Raw genomic sequence first — 24823 nt, forward strand, 5'->3', positions numbered from 1 at the left:
GAGCCTGGTAGGCTGCAGTCCATGGGGTCCTGAAGAGTCGGACACAACTGAGCGACTTCACTTTCACTTTTCACTTTCATGCGTTAGAAAAGGAAATGGCAACCCACGCCAGTGTTCTTGCCTGGAGAATCCCAGAGACAGGGGAGCCTGATGGGCTGCCGTCTATGGTGTCGCACAGAGTCAGACAAGACTGAAGCGACTTAGCAGCAGCAGCAGTATAAAGGAATGCTATGCGACCCTCAAAATGAGAACACGTAAGCTATTTTGTTAAAAAAAAAAAAAAAAAGAGTAAGCGATCACGTGGACATGGGTGGAAGGAAATCCTTTGAAACCATATGACAGTGTTACCTATCCTGAAATCATTATTGGATGTTTTCACCCATTAATACTGGAGAAGCTAAGCCACACCTTCCCTTGGTCACCAAGATCCACTGCATAGACTCACCTTCAAACTGATCTTCAGATCAAAGGCACTGTCCTCTTCATTATCTTGAGGGGAGCCTGACGTCTCACACTCAGCTAGACTAGTTTTCGGCTCCTGAGTAAACTGGTTCATCCTTCGGCAAGACGTTTCGTCAATAGAAAACGGCGCCCAAACCGATGCACCTCTCCCAAGTAGTTTACGTCAAAATTAGAGACAGTAAACTCAGTTTGGGCTTCCCCGCTGGCTTAGCAGTAAAGAATCCGCTTGCAATGCAGTAGCCGCAGGAGACATGGGTTCAATCCCTTGGTGGGGACGTGGGGCATAGCACCTTATTCCAATGGAGAATCCCATGGACAGCGGAGCCTGGCGGGCTAGTCCACAGGGTCGCAAAGAGTCGGACACGACTGAAGCGACTTAGCATGCACACAAACTCTTGGTTCAGTTAATGGAAATGTAAAGATAACCATCGTCGTGCTAGCTATATGTCGTGATAGATATATAAGCTGATCCTGCCGGGGTTGCTATTAAGACACTCAATTCTAACATCGCTTTCCCTTTCAATACCGCTGCAAGGATCTGGCAGTCATTGACAACACAGGCAAACAGAGGTTTAAGGGTGTCATCCAAAACCTGCTTCCCTCCAGGCTCAGCTGGTAAAGAATCCGCCTGCTATGCGGGAAACCTGGGTTCGATCCCTGGGTTGGGAAGATCCCCTGAAGAAGGGAAACGCTACCCACTCCAGTATTCTGCCCTAGAGAATTCCGTGGACTGTATAGCCCATGGGGTCGCGAAAAGTCGGACACGACTGAGTGACTTTTACTTTTTACTTTCCAAAACCTCACCTCACTATTGGACCAAAAGAAAATAAAAGGTCACTGAGCGAGGTCTCAGGGGATGGGGAACTACATCTCAGAGGCCTGGTGCAGCATTGCTCTGGTGGGACTTGAAATTTAATCGGTTTTCCGGTTAAGGCTTTCCGCTTCTGAGGTCAACACGAGGAAAGTCTTGACCCAGGAAGCCTAGTCGTGGAGCGGCATGATTGCTCCGCCCCCTTCAGGCCTATAAAAGTATTTGTCTACCTCGAGCTACCCACCACAGCTACAGCTCTTGCGCAACACAGACGCCTCCATTTCTGTGGGCGGAGCCTAGGAAGGGGCAGGGATTAGCGTGAGGCTGCTTTCCGACTCAAGTTCCGCCGGCGTCACTCACGACAGCCTTGGCCCACTCCGGTGCAAACCCGTCCATGTGAGGTGAGGAAGGTCAAACACGCAAGGCCAAATCCAGCAGCTCCCCTAGACGCCAGGACTAAGTGACTCCCCAGAGACAATCCCAGAGTTCCGAAGACTCGTTCCTCGTCCCGCGGTCCTGTGCCCCACCGCCTCGCGGCGGCCTCGCCTGTCAAGCAGATTGTCATTACCTGTAGGACAGAGCCCTTCTTCTCCCTAGGTCCGCGGCGACATTGAGATGATGGGCAGCCGGCCCCGCAGCCCCAGCGCTTCCTCTGCAGACCAGTGGGAACAGCAGGCCGAAGGACCCGGCCCTGCCAAGCGCCGTCGAACGGAGGAGCCCACGGACCACGAGTTCGAGGTAACGCCCAGACTGGACAACGTGATGGGGACCCCCGACATGGGAGCGCTCACCTCCCTGGTGGTTTTGGCCGACGGCTATGCCCTGCATCTGACCCTGGACGAGGTCGAGCTGGTGCTGGAGCCCGAGCCCACATCCGTGCTGCAAGTTTCTCTCGGGGATCACACCCTCGTGCTGATCCCCGGAGCCCTCCTGGGCTCTAGCATCGAATTCCTAGACGGGGAGAGTCACTCAGCCCTTGTTCTGGAACAGGGCTCTTTTCTGACCGCTCCTGGGGAATGCATCGCCCTCGAGCAGGGATTCTATGGACCTGTCCCAGAGATCGCTGGCCAAGAAGAGGTCTATGAGGAGCACGCAGAAGATGTGTTCCCGCCTGCTGGGATGAATGCAGCCACCAGCTCAGTTGCTGGGCTCCTCCTTTCCCCTAGGAGGGCATCCGACCCAGACCTCTTGGGCCTAGCCCCAGAGCCCTGGCCTCAGGCACCCAACCCTACTCCAGAGAGAGGCTCTCCTCACCACCAAGACAACCTGGACTTGCACGTTCCGGAGTTCTTCCCCGATTCACCACTCCAACCTCTACCTCCCTCTCCTTGTCCAGGTTCTCACGAGCGCCCGCAACACCCTCCTGTTCCTGCTCGAAAGGCCCAGAAACGCCTGTTTCAAGAATGAACTTCCTCCCACAATTCTTGGCCTCCTGCTGGGGACCAGGATGGAGTGTTCTGTTGACTGCTGTGTGTATGTTGCCCACCCAGCCAGGATCACAAGGCCTTGATGTGTTTTGGATGGACGCTGTGTTGCAGAATTTTGCAGCAGTTGCAAAATTTACATCTAGCTGGCTGGATCCCTGGGAAGGAAGCTCACTTGGGCAAAGAAAAGCCTCTTGAAATACAGGGTGCTTTAAGACAGCTACTTAGGTTTATCTCTAGGGAGGTCACCCCTAAGCAGCTCTACGCACCCCCCCAACCAACCCCCATTTCTCTTCAAAGTCAAGTGCCAGCACTTTTCTTTAAAATGCCATCCTTTCCCAGGTACCCTCCGACTGCCCCTCCTCCTTGTTTTCCCCCCAGTAGAGTAATTAGTAGATGTATTTTGTTCAATGAAGTTTTTGGCCCTGGTGTTCCAACTTTTCTAGATGATGGCTCTAGCCCCTTTGGGGGATCTAACCAATAGTTGTATGTGCACAAATGTTTGTTGGATACAAAACACGGAATGGGGAACAATGAGTATGACCCTTCTTTTTGAATGACTAGGTTGGCAAGTGGTTTAAGTCTATTGCTATCTTTGTAAGGGTAGTTTCCAAAAAGAAACAACTGTTTTTCATTTTTCTTACATACTTTTAATACAATTCTGTTGTCATGGAAAAGTTTCTAATTCTAAAGATTCTGTTTTTTGTATTTGTAAGATCCCAAAACTGTTTGTACATTGCTACTGGCATATAGAAAAAATTTGCTCTTATGTTGGTCTGTTATACAGAAAAATTATTTAATTTCTGCAATCACTTATCTGTAAATTCTTATGCTTGACTGATAAAGATAATATCTTTATCAGATAATAATAAAGATATATCTATATTTATAGATATTTTTTGTGCTAAGTCGCTTCAGTCGTGTCCAATTCTTTGCGACTCTATGGACTGTAGCTCTCAAGGCTCCTCTGTCCTTGGGATTCTCCAGGCAAGAATACTGGAGTGGATTCCCGTGCCCTCCTCCAGGGGATCTTCCCAACCCAGGGATCGAACTTACATCTCTTTATGTCTCCTGCATTGACAGGAGGGTTCTTTACCACTAGCACCACTCTGGAAGCCCAAGAAAGTGTTAATCACTCAGTCGTGTCCAACTCTTTGCAACCCCAATGGACTATAGCCCGCCAGGCTCCTCTGTCCATGGGGATTCTCCAGGCAAGAATACTGGAGTGGGTTGCCATGCCCTCCTCCAGGGGATCTTCCAAACCCAGGGATCAAACTTGGGTTTCCTGCATTGTAGGCAGATTCTTTACCATCTAAGCCACCAGAGGGCTTATCTTTATAGATATATCTATATCTATCTTATATAGACATATCTCTATATCTATCTTTATGGGTGATAGTATCTCCAAATAATGATAGTACTGTCTCTTTTTTTATTTTTTGACAAGCTTCTTACATCTTATTTTTCCTTAATTTTTTTTATTGGCTATTACTTCAAATACAGATCGAATGGTATGGTTAATATGGTCATTCTTTTTTTTTTTTTTTTTTAGTAAGTATAGTTGATTTACAATATTAGCTTCATATATACAACAAAATAATTCAGTATTTTTATGGATTATATTTCATGTGAAGTTCTTACAAAATAATGACCATATATCCTTGTGCTGTATAATATGTCCTGGTTGCTTATCTATTTTATACATAGTAGTTTGCTTCACTCTTTCTCTCTCTCTCTTTGGCTGCACTGGTCTTGTTGCTGTGAGCAGACTTTTCTCTAGTTGTGATGCTTGGGCTTCTTATTGTAATGGCTTCTCTTGTTGCAAAGAATGGGCTCTAGGCACATGGGCTTCAGTAGTTGTGGTGCATGAGCTTGGTTGTTCCACAGTATATGGCATCTTCCCTGACCAGGGATTGAACCAGTGTCTCCTGCATTGCAAGGTGGATTCTTAACCACTGGACCATCAGGGAAGCCCCAATTCATTTCTCTTAATCTCATACCCTGTCTTTACACTCTCCCCACTGTTAAACCACTGGTTTGTTCTTTATATCTGTGAGTCTGTTTCTGTTTTATTGTATATATTTAGTGGTTTTATATTTTTAGATTCTACATATAAGTGATAACATAGAATATATGTCTTTCTCTATCTGACTTATTTTATTAAGCACAATGCTCTCTAGGTCCATCCACATTGTTGCAAATGGCAGAACTTCCGTCTGTTTGTGGCTGAGTGACATTCTCACATCTCCTTTATTAATTCATCTAAAATGGAGAGATGACAGAATGATTGAGCCCTGAAACATTAGATGGAGACAACTAAGTAGTTATATATTAATAACTTGAATTCCCAGATCTTTTTTAATCTTTGGCCTACAGAAGTGGCCTACCACTCTCTATGAAAACTTGCATATCAACCTTGCTCTAAGATGATGCAGAAGCCTCTGCCTGGCAAGACAATGTGCAAAAACCTCATTTACCCCCATCCCTTCTCTTTGCCACCAGACAGTAACTAAAGTTAAGCATAATATGATACAATAGAAGATCAAAAGGCTCAAAGCAATGGGTATGGTACACTGATATAATACCTAAAGTAGAATAATATATCAGCTAGTGGGGGTGTGGAAGGGCCTACAGGGACACTGTGTAACTAACCAAAAGTAATGCACTGGGGAGGCACCAGCATCATGAGTTCAGTGGGCCAGGATTGGCCAGTGATGGCAGGAGATGCCATTAAGAAGCTAGACTCCTTGGTAGCCTTAGATCTGAGTGACTGAATATACAAACTAACAGTGGCCAGACCACTTATGACAACAAAATTCTGACCCACAAATTTTGTAGCAAGCAGCCCAGAAACAAAACCATAAGCCCTGTGGTAACTGGACCCAGTGATCAGGATTTGGTCAACAACTGCCAGCTTCCCTAATTTTCATCCCTCTTTCTGGTAGTTTAGATGATAAAGAATCCCCCTGACAATACAGGAGAAGCAGGTTCAATTCCTGTGTCAGGAAGATTTTCCTGGAGGAAGGAGTGGCTACCCAATCCAGTATTCTTGCCTGGAGATTTCTATGAACAGAGGAGCCCAGCAGGCTACAGTCCATGGAGTTGCAAAGAGTCAGACACAACTGAACAACTAACACTTTCTTTTTTCTCTCCAACTCGGACCATTTTAAGAAAGTCAAATATATTATGCTTAAAATGCAAAATCCAGAAATTAAATCAATAGGATTCCCTGCCTCTAGTTAGCCTGCTTCTAGCTTTCCCCTGCCAACAACCTCTATTCAAACACAACAGAAGCCCCTCCTTTTTGCATTATAAACCTTTCTCACTCCCTTACCTGCCTATCAGCTCTCAAATGCAAGTGAAGAGGCTGACTCTCTTGCTATATATCAAGCTCTGAATAAGTAGCCCCTACTTGTCCTACTTTGAGCAGCCTTAGTTCATATTCAGTTTGCCTGGGGGTCCCAGTGAGGCAGTCTCCATTCCCCATGGCCATAAGTCTCAGCCTTGGACTAAGTGTGGTACTCATAGAACACCTTTTGCTGTCAGCTACTGTTAGCTTATAGTGTCCACACCAATGTGTAAAGCCCATGCCATGTCTGAAGTCTCTCATTGCACTGAGTTCCTTAGCTATTTATTCTCAGTTTGGTACCAGGTTTTGTTATTGGTTCTGTTTATTTGCAATCATTGGTGACATCCAGACATTCATTTTAATGCCCTTTAGTTCTCTTTTGTGATTCCATTTTCTGCTGTGCTGAATAAATATCCTGTTTATCACAAGAAAGGGAATCACTGGGCAGAACACAAAACTGTGTCCTATAAGCCTGCTGTTCAAGTCAACCCCACAGTCTTGTGAGTTTGAAGTTCTCCTCAGACTGGCATCCATTTGTACATACTTGGCAGTGAGTCTTTAATAAAACCAGATGAGGTTCTTCTCATTTTCTTTTGCCTTGAATGTTTGGCTTTAATCCAAAAAAAATTTTTCTCTTTGGTGTCAGGTGGTAGAGTCTGCATTCAGAGAAGTCACATTGGGACTAAAGTCACAAGGTGCACAAACACCACATTTACCCACCATTACCAACTCTTACGGGGTAGAACTTCTACTCCTCCAGGAAAGATGTGTGCTTCTTCCATGTCATCTCATTCAATTCTTCATTCCTGTGCCTATCTCTAAGTGACATAACTTCACTAAAGATGACCTGACATGAACAAATTTGTTCGAGAGGCTCCTTCAATAAGATGGAAAATTTCTCAGTTTCAATGGGCAGCATATCCCTGGTGGTCTAGTGGTTAGGATTCGGCGCTCTCAATGGGCAGCATATTTTGATTTGGTATAAGGAGTTTTCCACACAAAACTCTGAATCAAAAGTTGCTTCATTAAAACATTCTCTAGCCAAAGCTAATGACCAATTTGGGAAAAAAAATACTAAACTTAACTTCTCTATTAAGTCCTCTAGTTGCCTTTCCTAGATATCAGTCTACCTCTTCTCCTGCCATTCTCTCTCTTTCTGAACTTCCACTGACTCTTCTTTCCAATTCCCCTTGTCCAGGTCCCCAAAATGCAATCTGCCTCTTAAGATCCATGCACCAGGTATTCAGACAACTTCAGAGTTTAAACCTTGGACCTGAGCTTAATTAGGAGTTATTTGTAAAAGTGAAAGGCAAGTCGCTCAGTCGTGTCTGACTCTTTGCGACCCCATGGACTGTAGCCCACCAGGCTTCTCCATCTATGGAATTTTCTAGGCAAGAGTACTAGAGTGGGTTGCCATTTCCTTCTCCAGGGGACCTTCCCGACCCAAGGATCGAACCTGGGTCTCCCGCATTGAGGGCAGACACTTTACCATCTGAGCCACCAGGGAATTCCTCTCTCTTAAGAGTTCCTCTAAATTATGACAAAACCAACAAATACTCAAGGAAGAATTTAGCATTCTTTTGGATACATAAGCCCCAGGATTATCTGACACATATCACTTATGCATGTATTGGTCAGAGCTGCCAGTGCTCATTTCTGGATTGCAGAGAAGACTGAATTGATCCAGGAAAGGACGTTAAGGATCGCTCTTACCACAGTAAATTTAAGGATTTAATAACAAGCTTGAAAAGCTGGGTAGAGTCTCCTAAACAGAATACCTGAACCATTTCCAACAAAAATCAATACAACTGCTACTCTTTCTACATTAAACCCTGCTACCTTTGCTCAGCCACTTGCTTGACATAAATGTACAACACAGGTGGTTGGTATTTTAAATAAATCACAGACTTCCCTATCTCCCAGCCTGTATATGTAACCTTTCCTTCCTGCTCTGTGGTAACACTCTTGCAAATTTAAGAAGGTAAAACTTTCATTACTCAAAAAATTATTATATTAAAAGCACACCAAAGGGACTATTTCTTGAAATTTCAGAAGACCCTCTATTCATAACCAATTGTATTTGTTCTGAATATATCTTTTCTTTTCTCACTACATGACACACAGCCCTGATAAAGATCTGGACACCGCACCTGAGCCTGCAAATCTAGCTAGAAATTTCACTGACATATGAAAAATAATTGGGGCAGAACCTATTAAAGTTCAGATACATTTTACCGAGCCATTATGCAAACTCCTCCTAATATACCCTGAATCCAAAGAAAGAGCTCAAACATATGGTTGAACACTTTACATACCAAGGTCTTTCCATACACTGCCCTGTAACACTCTCTGTAAGAAAAGAACCCAAACAAATAAGGATATCAATTTGTTCAAGACCTTAAGACCATCCACAAAATAGGTATACCTCACTTTCTGACAGAAATTAACCCAAACACCAGCCTTTCACCAATTCCACCTGAGGCCCCTTGCTTCACGCTAATGAACCTGTGTCCTGCCTTTTTTCAGTGTGCGTCTGGACCAAAACAGTCAACATTTTTTTGCCTTTACCTGGAGAGGACAAAAATATACCTGGACAGTCATGCCCCTGGAGTACACTGGAGCCCCCTTCTATTTTTCCCTGGTCCTTGATCAAGACTTAAAAGATCTAAATTTCCCTTGTGATAGAGTCCTAACACAATGTGTAGATAATCAACTTTGTTCAAAGAACAAGAAAGCGTGTAAAAGGATTACACTGATTTGCCCCACCCTTAGCAAAAAAAGGGACATAATGTTCCAAATATAAATTATTTTTGCCAAAACACAGCCCTTTATTTAGAGTATGGTGCATTTCAGGAGAGAAAAACATTCTCTCCTCATAGACTAAAGACTATCAAAACATATCCTAGGCTCCTTATCAAGAGACAACTGAGTGTATTTCTGCTTTGAACTGAGTACTGCAGACACTATGTGCCAAGTTTCACTGAGACATAATGACCTCTTTATGAGTTTGCTAAGCATTAAGAGACCTTCTCCTGTGGACTCCAATGTGAAGAGGGCATCTGAAACCTAAAGAAAGCTGTTTAACAGCCTCTTTCTCTAGTCAGGTCTAACTACTAAAAGCTCATGTCTATCTGTGCATAAGCAATCAGACACGCCATTGAGATTTTACCTCAACTTGATGAGACCTATCAAAAACCCATTGCTCCAAATACTAGAAGCACCTAAGATGCCCCTCAACAAGCAGATGAACAGTTAAACTGGTGTATATGCATGTGATGAACTATTACTCAGAGACAAAAAAGAAAAATAAAGAAACTACCAAGACATGAAAAGATGTGGAGGAAGCTTAAGTGAATGAGCCAGTCTGGAAAGTCTATGTGATTCCAACTATATAACTATCTGAAAAATCTAAAAGGATCAGTGATGCCTGGGGTTTAAAGGGAAAGTAGTGAGTAGGTGGGGTACAAGGGACTTGTAGGATAAGAAAGCTACTCTGAATGTTTCTATCTGGATGGATGACATTATGCATTTGTTAAAACACATAGGACTATACAACACAGTAAACCTTAATGTAAACTATGGACTTCAGTTAATTATAATGTACCTGATGATTTATCAGCTGTAACATGTGTACCATTGTAATACAACATATTAATAATGGGGGGAATGTGTGAGAGAGGAATGAGTGGTATATGGAAACTCTGTGGAATCTACTCAATTTTGTGTAAACATAAATTTGTCCTAGACATAAATATATTAATTCTTAAGGATAAGTAATAATAAACCATATGATCAGCTAACTTCAAATTTAATTTTTTTTAAAGGACATACATTAAAAACAAGTTGATATCCTCACAATATAAAGGAAAGGGGAAACTGCTTAATGCACAAAAAAGGAGGATTTTGTTAGTAGAAGTCTATCAAAGGCAAGTTTTACATCACTAAAATGGCCAGTTCAATGTTTATCTACTTCCCCAACCTCTAACAAACATCCAAAACATCACTTACTATACTCCTACCCTTGACCCTGTTGGAATGGAATATTATTCAACCTTTAAAAAGGAAGAAAATTCTTACACACCTTACAACAGGTAATAACACTGAGGACACCATGCTAAGTGAAATAACAGTCACAAAAAGATAAATACTGTATGATTTCACTCACATGAGATATCAAAAATAGTCAAACTCCTAGAAATAGAAAGTAGAATGGTAGTTTCCAGGAACTGTAAAGAGAAAGAAATGGGGGTGGGGTTGTTTTTGCTAGTTTTGCAAGATGAAAAAGTTGTGGACACTGGTTACACAACAGTGCAAATATATTTAATACTACTAAACTGCACTTTATGGCAAATAGATGGGGAGACAGCAGAAACAGTGACTGACTTTATTTTTCTGGGCTCCAAAATCACTGCAGATGGTGACTCAGTTCAGTTCAGTTGAGTCGCTTAGTCGTGTCTGACTCTTTGCAACCCCATAAACTGCAGCACGCCAGGCCTCACTGTCCATCACCAACTCCCAGAGTCCACCCAAACCTATGTCCATCGAGTCGGTGATGCCATCCAACCATCTCATCCTCTGTCATCCCCTTCTCCTCCTGCCCTCAATCTTTCCCAGCATCAGGGTCTTTTCAAATGAGTCAGCTCTTCGCATCAGGTGGCCAAAGTATTGGAGTTTCAACTTCAACATCAGTCTTTCCATTGAACACCCAGGACTGATCTCCTTTAGGATGGACTGGTTGGATCTCCTTGCTGTCCAAGGGCCTCTCAAGAGTCTTCTCCAACACCACAGTTCAAAAGCATCAATTTTTCTGTGCTCAGCTTTCTTCATAGTCCAACTCTCACATCCATACATGACCACTGGAAAAATCATAGCCTTGACTACACGGACCTTTGTTGGCAAAGTAATGTCTCTGCTTTTTAATATGCTATCTAGGTTGGTCATAACTTTCCTTCCAAGGAGCAAGCGTCTTTTAACTTCATGGCTGCAATCACCATCTGCAGAGATTTTGGAGCCCATAAAAATTAAGTCAGCCACTGTTTCCATTGTTTCCCCATCTATTTGCCAGGAAGTGATGGGATCAGATGACATGATCTTAGTTTTCTAAATGTTAAGCTTTAAGACAACTTTTTTCACTCTCTTCTTTCACTTTCATCAAGAGGCTCTTTAGTTCTTCTTCACTTTCTGCCATAAGGGTGGTGTCATCTGCATATCTGAGGTTATTGATATTTCTCCAAGCAAGTTTGATTCCAGCTTGTTCTTCCTCCAGCCCAGCCTTTCTCATTATGTACTCTGCATATAAGTTAAATAAGCAGGGTGACAATATACAGCCTTGACGTACTCCTTTTCCTATTTGGAACCAGTCTGTTGTTCCATGTATAGTTCCAACTGTTGCTTCCTGACCTGCATACAGGTTTCTCAAGAGGCAGGTCAGGTGGTCTGGTATTCCCATCTCTTTCAGAATTTTCCACAGTTTACTGTGATCCACACAGTCAAAGGCTTTGGCGTAGTCAATAAAACAGAAATAGATGTTTTTCTGGAACTCTCTTGCTTTTTCAATGTAGTTGACATCTAATCTTACCGCATTGTGATCAGAAAAGATGCTTGAGATGATTACAATTTTTTTGACTTTACCATATGGAGGCTAAACAACACACTTCTGAATAACCAACAAATCACAGAAGAAATCAGAAAATGAAAACACAACAACCCAAAACCTATGGGATTCAGTAAAACCTAAGGGGAAGCTTCATAGCAATACAAGACTACCTCAAGAAACAGGAGAGAAATCAAGTAAATAATCTAACTCTACACCTAAAGCAACTAGAAAAAGAAGAAATGAAGCACCCCAGGGTTAGTAGAAGGAAAGAAATCATAAAAATTAGGGCAGAAATAGATGCAAAAGAAACAAAGGAGACCATAGCCCAAATCAACAAAGCTAAAAGCTGGTTCTTTGAGAAGATAAATAAAGTAAACAAACCATTAGCCAGACTCATCAAGAAACAAAGGGAGAAGAATCAAATCAACAAAATTAAAAATGAAAATGGAGAAATCACAACAGACAACACAGAAATACAAAGGATCTTAAGAAACTACTATCAGCAACTATATGCCAATAAAATGGACAACTTGGAAAAAACGGAAAAATTCTTAGAAAAGTATAATTTTCCAAAACTGAACCAAGAAGAAATAAAAAATCTTAACAGAGCCATCACAGGCACAGAAATTGAAACTGTAATCATAAATCTTCCAACAAACAAAAGCCCCGGATCAGATGGCTTCAGAGATGAATTCTACCAAAACTTTAGAGAAGAGCTAACACCTATCCTACTCAAGCTCTTCCAGGAAATTGCAGAGGAAGGCAAACTTCCAAACTCATTCTATGAGGCCACCATCACCCTAATACCAAAACCAGACAAAGATGCCACAAAAAAAGAAAACTACAGGCCAATATCACTGATGAACATAGATGCAAAAATCCTTAACAAAATTCTAGCAAACAGAATCCAACAACATATTAAAAAGATCATACATCATGACCAAGTGGGCTTTATCCCAGGGATGCAAAGATTCTTCAATATTCCCAAATCAATCAATGTGATAAACCACATTAACAAATTGAAAGATAAAAACCATATGACTATCTCAATAGATGCAGAAAAAGCCTTTGACAAAATTCAACATCCATTTATGATAAAAACTCTCCAGAAAGCAGGAATAGAAGGAACATACCTCAACATAATAAAAGCTATATATGACAAACCCACAGCAAGCAAGCATTACCCTCAATGGTGAAAAATTGAAAGCATTTCCCTTAAAGTCAGGAACAAGACAAGGGTGCCCACTCTCACCACTACTATTCAACATAGTTTTGGAAGTGTTGGCCACAGCAATCAGAGCAGAAAAAGAAGTAAAAGGAATCCAGACAGGAAAAGAAGAAGTGAAACTCTCGCTGTTCACAGATGACATGATCCTCTACATAGAAAACCCTAAAGACTCTACCAGAAAATTACTAGAGCTAATCAATAAATATAGTAAAGTTGCAGGATATAAAATTAACACACAGAAATCCCTTGCATTCCTATACACTAACAATGAGAAAACAGAAAGAGAAATTAAGGAAACAATACCATTCACCATTGCAATGAAAAGAATAAAATACTTAGGAGTATATCTACCTAAAGAAACGAAAGACCTATACATAGAAAACTATGAAACACTGATGAAAGAAATCAAAGAAGACACAAACAGATGGAGAAATATACCGTGTTCATGGATTGGAAGAATCAATATTGTCAAAATGGCTATACTACCCAAAGTAATCTATAGATTCAATGCAATCCCTATCAAGCTACCAATGGTATTTTTCACAGAACTAGAACAAATAATTTCACAATTTGTATGGAAATACAAAAAACCTCGAATAGCCAAAGTACTCTTGAGAAAGAAGACTGGAACTGGAGGAATCAGCCTGCCTGACTTCAGACTATACTACAAAGCCACAGTCATCAAGACAGTATGGTACTGGCACAAAGACAGAAATATAGATCAATGGAACAGAATAGAAAGCCCAGAGATAAATCCACAAACCTATGGACAACTTATCTTTGACAAAGTAGGCAAGCATATACAATGGAGAAAAGACAATCTCTTTAACAAGTGGTGCTGGGAAAACTGGTCAACCACTTGTAAAAGAATGAAACTAGAACACTTTCTAACACCATACACAAAAATAAACTCAAAATGGATTAAAGATCTAAATGTAAGACCAGAAACTATAAAACTCCTAGAGGAAAACATAGGCAAAACACTCTCTGACATAAAACACAGTAAGATCCTCTATGACCCACCTCCCAGAGTAATGGAAATAAAAGCAAAAATAAACAAATGGGACCTAATTAAAATTAAAACTTCTGCACAACAAAGGAAACTATAAGCAAGGTGAAAAGACAGCCTTCAGCATGGGAGAAAACAATAGCAAATGAAGCAACGGACAAAGAATTAATCTCAAAAATATACAAGCAACTCCTGCAGCTCAATTCCAGAAAAATAAGCGACCCAATCAAAAAATGGGCTAAAGAACTAAACAGACCTTTCTCCAAAGAAGACATACAGATGGCTAACAAACACATGAAAAGATGCTCAACATCACTCATTATCAGAGAAATGCAAATCAAAACCAAAATGAGGTATCATCTCACTCTGGTCAGAATGGCTGCTATCAAAAAGTCTACTGTGAATGCTGGAGAGGGTGTGGAGAAAAGGGAACCCTCTTACACTGTTGGTGGGACTGACTAGTACAGTCACTTTGGAGAACAGTGTGGAGATTCCTTAAAAAACTGGAAATAGAACTCCCATATGACCCACCAATCCCACTGCTGAGCATACTCACTGAGAAAACCAGAATTGAAAGAGACACGTGTACCCCAATGTTCATCGCAGCACTGTTTAAAACAGCCAGGACATGGAAGCAACCTAGATGTCCATCGGCAGACGAATGGATAAGAAAGCTGCGGTGCATATACACAATGGAATATTACTCAGCTATTAAAAATAATTCATTTGAATCATTCTAATGAAGTGGATGAAACTGGAGTCTATTATACAGAGTGAAGTAAGTCAGAAAGAAAAACACCAATACAGTATATTAATGCATACATGTGGAATTTAGAAAGATGGTAATAATGACCGTATATGCGAGACAGCAAAAGAGACACAGATGTAAAGAACAGACTTTTGGACTCTGTGGGAGAAGGCGAGGGTGGGATGATTTGAGAGAATGCATTGAAACATGTATATTATCATATGTGAAATAGATAGCCAGTCCAGGTTCGATGTATGAGACAGGGTGTTCAGGGCTGGTGCACTGGGATAACCCTGAGGGATGGGATGGGGAGGGAGGGGGGAGGGGGGTTCAGGATGGGGAACACATGTACACTCATGGCTGATTCATGTCAATGTATAGCAAAAACCACTACAATATTGTAAAGTAATTATCGTCCAATTAAATTAAATTATTTAATTTTTTAAAAATAATGGAAAAGAACATGAAAAAGAAGATATATACACATATATATATACATATCTGAATCACTTCGATGTACATCTGAAATTAACACAATGTAAATCAACTATGTGTTAAATAAAATTCAAATTTTTTTTCATTTTTAAAATAAATAAATGAAGGATAGAAAAGTGATTTTCCCAAACAAAATCTGAGGGAGTTCATCACCACTAGACCTGCCCTATAAGAAGTGCTGAAGGAGTTTCTTTACACTGAAATGAAAAATATGCTGTCACATAAAAACATTTGAAAGTATAAATTTCACCATTAACTGTAAGAAAACCTATAACCACAGAAATTTGTTATTGAAAATCAATATAGAAAAAAGTAACATCTGCCAGAGGGCAAGGTAAAGTATAGCATTTCTCCAAGCAATCGAACTTATATTGGTATTAGCTTAAAACAGACTGCTATAAGATTTTCAATGCAAACACTATGGTAACCATACACACACACACAAAAATACACACACACACACATACACATACACACACACACACACAGAGTAGATACACAAAAGATACAAAAGAATCAAAGCACATTGCTACAAAAAAATTATCAGACCACAAGGAAAGACAAGACAAAAAGAAGAGAACTACAAAAACAGAAAACAGTTAACAAAACATCAATAGTAAGTCCTTATCTCTATAATTACTTTAAATGTAAATGAACTAAACTCCCCAATTAAAAACAAAAGACAGACTGGCTGAATGAACAAAAGAATAAGACCCAACAGTAAGTAGGATATAGAGACTCATCTTAGATTTAAGGAAATTCTTAACAAAAGTTGAAAGTAAAGGGATATGAAAGATATTTCATCCAAATGGTAATCAAAAGACACAGGAGTAGCTATACCTATGTCAGAAAAAAGACATTTTTAAAACACCCAACATCAAAGCACTTTAATATATAATGTAGATATTGACAAATCTGAAGGGAGAAATAGATAGTAAATAATAATAGTAAGAAACTTTAATATTTCTATCTCTATAATGGATAGACCATCCAGTCAGAAAATTAATAAGTAAACAGCAAACAGGGACAACACTATTGACCAAATGGCCTAATATACATATACAGAACTTTCCACCCAACAGCAAAATATATATCCATCTCAAGCACAGATGGAACATTCTTTAGCATAGATCACATGTTAAGTCACAAAACAAGTCTTAAAAAAATTAAGCAGATGAAAATAATTCCAATCATGAAATAACACTAGAAATCAATAAGAAAATGGGAAATTTTACAAATACATCAAAACGAAATTAAACACTCTTAAACAGTCATGGGTCAAAGAGGAAATCAAAATGAAGGTTTAAAAATACCTCAAGACAAATGAAAACAAATCCACAACATATCAAAAATTCATGAAATTCAGCAAAAAACTGTACTAAGAGAGTTTATAGCAATAAACACCTGCACCAAAATGAAAGCTCTTAAAGAAATATTCCCAACTTCACACACCTAAAAAACTCAAAAAAGAGCAAAGCCCAATGGTAGATGAAGGAAGGAAATAATAAAATTAGAGCAAAAATAAATCAAACAGAATAGAAAAACAAAAGAAAGTCAACAATACTCAGTTGTTCTTTTCAAAAAATAAACAAAATCAACAAACCCTGAGCTTGACAAAGGAAAAAAAGAGAAGAGTCAGATAAACAAAATCATATATAAAAGAGGAGATGTTACAATAAATACTTTAAAAATAAAAAAGAACTTCAAATGTCTATTACAAATAATCATATACCAACAAATTACATAACCTAGAAGAAATGAATAAATTTCTAGAAACACACAGCACACCAAAAGTGAATCAGGGAGAAATCGAAGGGCTGAACAGACCGATAACAAATAAGGAGACTGAATCAGTAATCAGTACTCGTAACAAAGAAAAGCCCAGTGTAGACAGCTTCACATGTAAATTCTACTGAACATTCAAAGAATTATCACCAATCTTAAATTTTTTCAAAAAAACAGAAGATGGGGGAATACTTTCAAACTAGTCTATGAGACTAGCATCACCCTAATACCAAAGATGGACAAAGACACCACAAGAAAAGAAAACTACATGCCAATATCCCTGATGGATACAGTTGCAAAGATCCTCAATAAAAGACTAACTTCAACAACACATTTAGAGGACTGTATACTATGACAGTGGGATTTATCCCTGGGATGCAATGATAGTTCAATATATCCAAATCAATCAGTGTGATACATCACATCAACAGAATGAAAGATAAAGCCATGGGATTATCTCAACAAGTGCAGAAAAGCATTGAAAAAGTTCAGCATCCATTCATGATTTTAAATCTCAATAATGTAGATGGAGAACCAACCTACCTTACCACAATAAGGACTATAGATAAAAGAGTGCACAGCTAATATCATAAACAATGAAGGAAAACTGGAAGCTTTTCTTGGAAGATCCCACATAAGTCAAAGATGCTGATCTCATCACTTCTATTCAACACAGTACTATAAATCTTGAACGAACACAAAGCTGGAGGCATCAAAATTTCTGATTTCAAGAAATATTAAAAATCCACAGTAATAAAAATGGTACAAATGAACTTATTTACAAAACAGGAATAGAATCACAGATGTGGAAAACTAACTTTGATAGTTACCAAGGGAGAGAGGAGGGAATGATAAACTGGGAGATTGGGATTGACATACACACTACTATATTAAAATAGATGAGTAATAAGAGCCTACTGTACAGCACAGGGCACTCTACTAAATACTCTGTAATGATCTATATAGAAATAGGATCTAAACAAGAGTGGATATATGTATACGTATAACTGATTCACTTGGCTGTACAGCAGAAACTATCACAACATTGTAAATCAACTATAATCTGATATAAAATAAAAATTTTTAATATACACAATCAAATTATATTTACAGAAGGTAACAACTCTTTTTTTCTGTTTGTTTTTAACCCATGGAAGATGTATTAACCTTTTTTTGAAGTACAGTTGATTTACATTATATTAGTTTCAGAGGGAAAACAGTAATTCAAATTCTTCATAGACTATACTCCATTTAAAGTTGTTATAAAATATTGGCTATTATTCATCCTACTTTAAAATGTATCCTCGTAGTTACCTTATACATAGTAGTTTATACCCCTTAATCCTCTACCACTATCTTATCTGTAACTCTTTACCTAACACCACCAGTAACTACTAGTTTGTTCTCATGTATGTGAGTCTGTTTTTGTTTTGTAATAGTCATTCATTTCACTTTTTTTTTAGATTTCACATATAAGTGATAACATACAGTACTTGTCATTCTCTGTCTGACTTTTTCACTGAGTGTGATACATGCCAGGTCCATCCATGTTGTTGCAAATGGAAAATTTTCATTCTTTTTTTTGATTGAGTAATATTCCATTGTGTGTGCTTGTGTATATACACATATGTTTATATATGAATGTGTATATATACATATCTTCTTTATTTATTCACCTACTGATGGACACTTGGGTTGCTTCCATACCTTGTCATGGAAAGCAAATAATGTTGCCATGAACATGTATCATCCTTAGTCACAAAGAGTCCGATACAACTTGGCAACTGAACAACAACAAAAATGAACATTGGGGTGCATGCATCTTTTTGAATTAATGTTTTTCTTTATTTCAGATATACACCCAGGATTAGAACTAATGAATCATACAGTAGCTCTATTTTTAGTTTTTTGAGGAAACTCCACACTGTTTTCCACAGTAGCTGCAACAGTTTACATTACCACCAACAGTGTAAGAGAGTTCTCTATTCTCCATATTCTCATCAACATTTGTTATTTGTAGTCATTTTGATGATAGCCAGTCTGACAGGTGTGAGCTGATATCTCACTGTGGTTCCGATTTGCATTTCCCTGTTGATTAGTGATGTTGAGCACCATTTCAAGTTCATAATGAGTCATCTAATATACATTAAGTCATCTCTAGATTAAGTACAGAACCCAGTACAATGTAAATGCTATGTAAATAGTTGCAGGAGCATGGCAAATTTAAGTTTTTCTTTTAGGAAATTTCTGGAAATTTTTTTAATATTTTCAATTCCACAACTGGTTAAATCCAATTGTACTTGAAATTTGCTAAGAGTGTCCTCACCCCCTTCAAAAAAAAATTATGCAAGGTAACGTATATTTTGATTACTTTGATTATGGTGATCATTTCACCCTTATACATATCAAAACATTAAGTTATATACCTTAGATTTATAAAATATTCATTTTTAAATTATAGCTGGTTGTTAAAAAATAGAAGCAAACAGCTGACCTAAGACTTTCAGAACAAACAGGTAATCTCAGACAGGCCACAGTTTCTGCGCAAGACCTCAGACCAAGACTCCTAATTCCTATTTTAGTTTGTGTTTTACTTACTTATAATCAATTCTTTTCTCATTTTCTATAACCCTGGGTGTTGTCCACTCATCCTGGCCCTTTTTCTTTTTGCTTCCCTCCTTGTTATAATTGTTAGGTCAAAACACACCCATTCAAACACCATTCTTAGATTATCCCAAACAATAGTCACTGTCCTTAATCCTACTGATTGCTCTCTATGCCATCCATTGGGCTTCCCTCATAGCTCAGTTGGTAAATCATCTGCCTGCAATGCAGGAGACCTGGGTTCATTTCTTGGGTTGGGAAGATCCCCTGGAGAAGGAAATGGCAACCCATTTCAGTATTCTTGCCTGGAGAATCCCATGGACAGAGGAGTCGTACAGGCTACAGTCCATGGGACTGCAAGAGTCAGACACAACTTGGCAACTAAACCACCACCACCATGCCATCCATCACCAGATCTCCATTATAAAAAATCTCTGAGAAATTTCAGTCTTATCGAGTGAGGCCACAGGAAACTACAGATGATGGGATTTCCACTTTCACCCACATGGACAAATTACCTAGAACAAATCAACCTATGACTTTGCTAGTGCCAGTGTCTCCAAAAAAGAACCAATTATTATAATTTATGGATCAGATCCCAGGTAATACTAAATTTGAATTTGACAACCTCGGGTTATGGCCTGAATACTTGCTAACTGGAAGAGACTAACTGAGGTCCAAATTTGCAACCCAGGCTTATATAAGGCCTTGGTTCTGACCTTGTGCTGTGAATTCCTTTTGTCTTAGCTCACCACAAGACCATACTAGATATTACTCCTCTGTAGGAAGCCTGATCTAGTTTGTCTCAAGCTAATCATCACACACTTTGGGAACATATTCTGACACTTGTCTGTACACTGAAAACCATGGCTGGAAATTCTGACTCATGTGTAAGCTCCAAAATGAGGCTACCGTTGATTATCAGGCATTCAACTTGGAAGAATTACTGACTCATAGTTTACACAAAGAATTCCCACTGGTGAGAATCAGACAAATAGAAAATCCTATAAGACACTTATCACTAATTGTGGCAAAATTATTAATGATATCTCTTCTATCCTAGAAGGAATACAGATCAGTCTCAACTTATTGGCATAAATATTGACGAAAAAGACAAATTATTCTATATTTCTTATTAGTTGGTCATTAAGGCATTTTTCTATCATTGCTAATATTTTTGCTACACTTAGATTAATTCAAGAGACAAGTTGGAACAGGCTATGCATCATCTTAAAGATAAAGCTATCTGGCTATCTAAGGCTGATCCCTATAGCCTGGCCTATGGGATTTGTTTTCTAGACTTGAGTTGGGCAACTGGAGTCCCCGGTTTTGAAACAACTAATAAAGAGACTATTAGTGGTCATGACACAGGTCTGTTGAGTTCCATCCACAGTCTTAAATGCTTCTGCACAGCTATTCTCTCATCAGATGTTTCCCAGAATAGTACAGAAAGATCAAGAAGATCTTGCAATACTATTGACTATGGAAAAGAAGGGACAATCCCTAAGCAGTGAAGATCAGGATCTCTACCCCTCCTTAAATTGATCCACCTATTGTAAGAATGAAAACGATCAAAAGTTGGGGAGGAGGAGAGTCTGATAACCTGAAGATACAAATGAGCAATGACCAGATCATATATGACAATATAACACTAACTCACAGCCTCTGTAGCAACCAACCCTAAAAGTCAAACCACAACCTCCATAGCAGCCAGCCCCAAATGGTCAGTACTTGTTCATGACAGACTAAGGGGGCAGAAGTTTAGCCCTCTCAGAGGAGCTGAAATCCCAGCTGCCACCACATGCTTTGAGATTCAGTTCCTTGAGTGAACCCCATTGTCACCTGTGCACTTAAGATTTAAACCTCCACTACATGTTGTACACTGTAAAGTTGTTTAGCTATTTTGAGAGTTGACATCTATGTTCAATATTATCCCTGTCAGTATTAATATCTTCAGGAGACAGCATATATGCAGCACATAATGTCTGCAGGAGACAGAGAATACTCCCTCCTCACACTGACCACACAATCCTACTAGGTTGATCAAAACTCATATTCTCACATACTCTCACATACACACACTATACCATGGTTCCCACCCATATGGCTCCAAATGAAGAACTAGCAGTTAATCAGCCTCAGGTCCCAGCCTAGGATGATGGTTCTATTTGTGTATTGCTAAATAATGACTTCCATTTCTCCAGAGTATCACACTGTATGCATAAGAGATAATAGAAGACTTCCATGTTGAAGGAGCATGGCCAAAAAAAAAAAAAATCCTTGTGAACAAAACATGTAAAAGTGCTGGATACAGTCCTTCAAAATCACCAAATATCTGGCAAATAGAGGAAACACTGAGAGGCCAAAAATTATTAGAAGTCCTTGGTGCTTACAGATTTAGTTTCATAAAACCAAACAGGAGGATCATGAGGCAAACCTAAAGGTACACATCACACAGAAACACTCTTGTATCAGAACTCCTGAATAGATCTCAGACCCCCAAATATGACTCTATCTAGTCTTCAAATGGAAATGGTATCAAATTTTGCCTATCTCAAACTTGTCTTTGAAGGAAAAGGGAAATTAAGTCTCCTCTGCAAATTTCACAGTGAGGGAAGGGAAGTAAATGTTTGGCACTCAGATAATCCACTGTTTACCGGGAGCTCATTCCCCTGGAGAATGAGCATCTTGGTCACTTGACCAGATAAATCACTTAGATCAACAGAGATGCAAACAAGGGTGGCCCTCAAGGGACCTTTGTCTAGAACTCATTCTGTCTATATAAAAAAGAAAGAAGGAAATAAGAGAGGAAGGAGAAAGGGAAGAAGGAAAAGTGACAGGAAGGCAAGGAGAGGTACAGGAAGGCAACAGCCGGGAGGAAAAAAGACAGAGAGAGAGTAAGAATTGAGTGGAAAGGCTTCCCTACTTGATGCTTCTGGGAACTTCCCAAAGCAACCCAAATCCTCTCTGAGAGAATACTCTTATCCCTAAGCCACAAAGTCCTCTCACAAATAAAAGTTCCAGTGAGCATAACCTCACAACGCAGAACAGGGACTTAAGCACCAATCCAATGTAAATGAAAGAAAAAAACTGTAAAATTAACTCCTCAAACAATGAAAATATTTGCCAGATTTGTAATGTTTTAAAGGTATATAAATTATTCAGCAAAATAAAAGATGGACAAAATGAGAGTAAAGAACAAGAATTAATCATAAATGGCATAACTTGCTTTTTAAAAATAGGTTAAAATGAACACCCTGTGCCATGCTATACAAGCATTTTAAAGAAATATAACTTATGAATTTAAACAAAATAGAAACAGCTGAAGATCTAGAGAAACTACCTATAATTCATCATAGATGGGCACAGAAACAAAAATAATAAAAAGAGAATAAGAGAGGAAAGGAAATTCTAACATGTGACTAATGAAGCTACTTCAGTGAAGAAACAGAGAAAATGAAATGGAGGGGAATATTTGAAGAGGGTAATATTATTCATAATAAATGAAACACATAATTGATAAAAGAAAAAACATTCATTTATTCAATTATATTTTTGAGTGTCCACTACATAGCTGAGAGTGTTCCAAAATTGAGAATATATTAAAGGGCAAAACAGTTAAAAGTCATTGCCATCATGAGCTTATACTCTAGTGAAGAGAACACAGAGGGTAAAAAAGATAAAGAAAATACACACCATGTTAAACACTCAAAAGTGCTAAAGATTAAAGAGAAGCAGGGGGTCAGAGATTACCGTTTTAGATGGTAAACTCAAAAACAACCTCAGAGATAGTATCTTTTGAGTCATGGTCTGAAAGAAGTGAGGAACTATGCAGATAGATGGGTAGAAGAAGAACAACTGGAAAATCTGTGAGCGTGCCTGTAAATTTCCAGGAAATCTGCCTATAAATTTCTCTGTGAGCACAGAGATTGGACAGTAGTAACAGAAGGAGTAAGGGGGAGAGTGATAGGAAGTGTGGTCTGATGTAATGGAGATGAGAAGTCCAGATCATAGAGAACCCTAAAATATGCTTTGACCCTGAGTAAAACTCTATGTGTTTAGCAGAGGAGTGACATGATCTGACTTACGGTTTAACAGAACCGCTCTAGCTGTTGCATGGGACTACCCTGAAAATTGACAAAGAATAGAGGGAAGGAGATCACTTAGGAGGTTTCTATGGTAATTCATTAAAGGGATAAAAATGGCAGCAGGGTGGTAGCAGAAGGGATGGTAAGAAGTGCTATGGTCCAGGATATCTAGACAATATTGATGTGAAATGTGAAAGACTTTCAAGAACAAATCCAAATTTTTGTCTCGAGGAACAGGAAAAAGAACTGCAATTACTGTGATGGGGAACACTTTGAAAGAATTGGGTCCGGGAAAATATGAGGAGTTCGAATTCAGACCTGAAGTTTGGACTACCTAATATTAGATTGACTTATATAAAATTGGTAATATTCAACATTCTGACCTACAAAAATGAAAACTGTATATGGTTCAACTTAACAGATATCCAGGAGAAAATGCTGGTGATGTAGTTGGATACTCATGAGAAAAGTACAGAAGGTTGACAGAAAAAAAAAATAAGGTCAACAACAGGGTCCGGGGATATTCCAGCTTTCATAATGAGGAGCAAACAACTAATGAAATTGAGAAGAGAGATAGACAAGGAAAGTGTGACATCTTGGATGCCGGGGCGGGGGGGATGTTTAACGGAGACAAAGACTGTTGTTGATGAAGATGGAATTAACCCCTGGATTTAATAAGGTGGGAATCATTGGTGACCTAATGAAAGTGCTTATAGATGACTGGTATAGACAGAAGTCTGATCAGAGTGCTTTCAAGAGATAGTGGGAAAAGGGAAATTAGATAACACAGGTATAGTTGACTAATACAAAAGTTTTGGTGCATAAGAATGGAGAAAATTGACGTAGAAATTGGAGGAAAACGTCATGTCAAGAAAGTACTTGTTTAAGATGGAAAAGTTTACCTCTCTATATATTGAAGATATTGATTTAATGGAGGTAGCTAAAATATGATAATGCTGGACAGACATGTGAAAATTGCTGGAGTAATATTATTGAAGAGGTAAAATGAGACGAGATCACTTGCAAACATGGAAGGAGTGACCTTTGCTAGGTTTCAGTGAAAAGGTTAGATTGATGAATTTTTCCAAATGGACAGAAGGATTGATAGAGTATGGATATTTAAAAGACTAAGCTAGGAATTCAGATGGTCAATAGGTATATGAAAAGATGTGCAACATCCCTAATTAATAGAGAAATGCAAATCAAAACTATAATAAGGTACCA

At 39.1% G+C, this 24823-nt stretch overlaps 1 protein-coding gene across 1 annotated transcript; it reads left to right on the forward strand.

The window, feature by feature from the left end:
* Positions 1 to 1609: 1609 nt before the first annotated feature.
* On the forward strand, positions 1610 to 3486 carry LOC122445181 (proline-rich protein 23B-like). Its single transcript, XM_043474139.1, has 2 exons — positions 1610 to 1674; positions 1871 to 3486. The coding sequence occupies exon 2, from the start codon at positions 1889 to 1891 to the stop codon at positions 2678 to 2680; it is 792 nt and encodes a 263-aa protein (XP_043330074.1). The 5' UTR covers positions 1610 to 1674; positions 1871 to 1888; the 3' UTR covers positions 2681 to 3486.
* Positions 3487 to 24823: the final 21337 nt, after the last annotated feature.

Source organism: Cervus canadensis, chromosome 7 (genome assembly GCF_019320065.1).
Source record: "Cervus canadensis isolate Bull #8, Minnesota chromosome 7, ASM1932006v1, whole genome shotgun sequence".
In the NCBI taxonomy this organism is placed as follows: domain Eukaryota; kingdom Metazoa; phylum Chordata; class Mammalia; order Artiodactyla; family Cervidae; genus Cervus; species Cervus canadensis.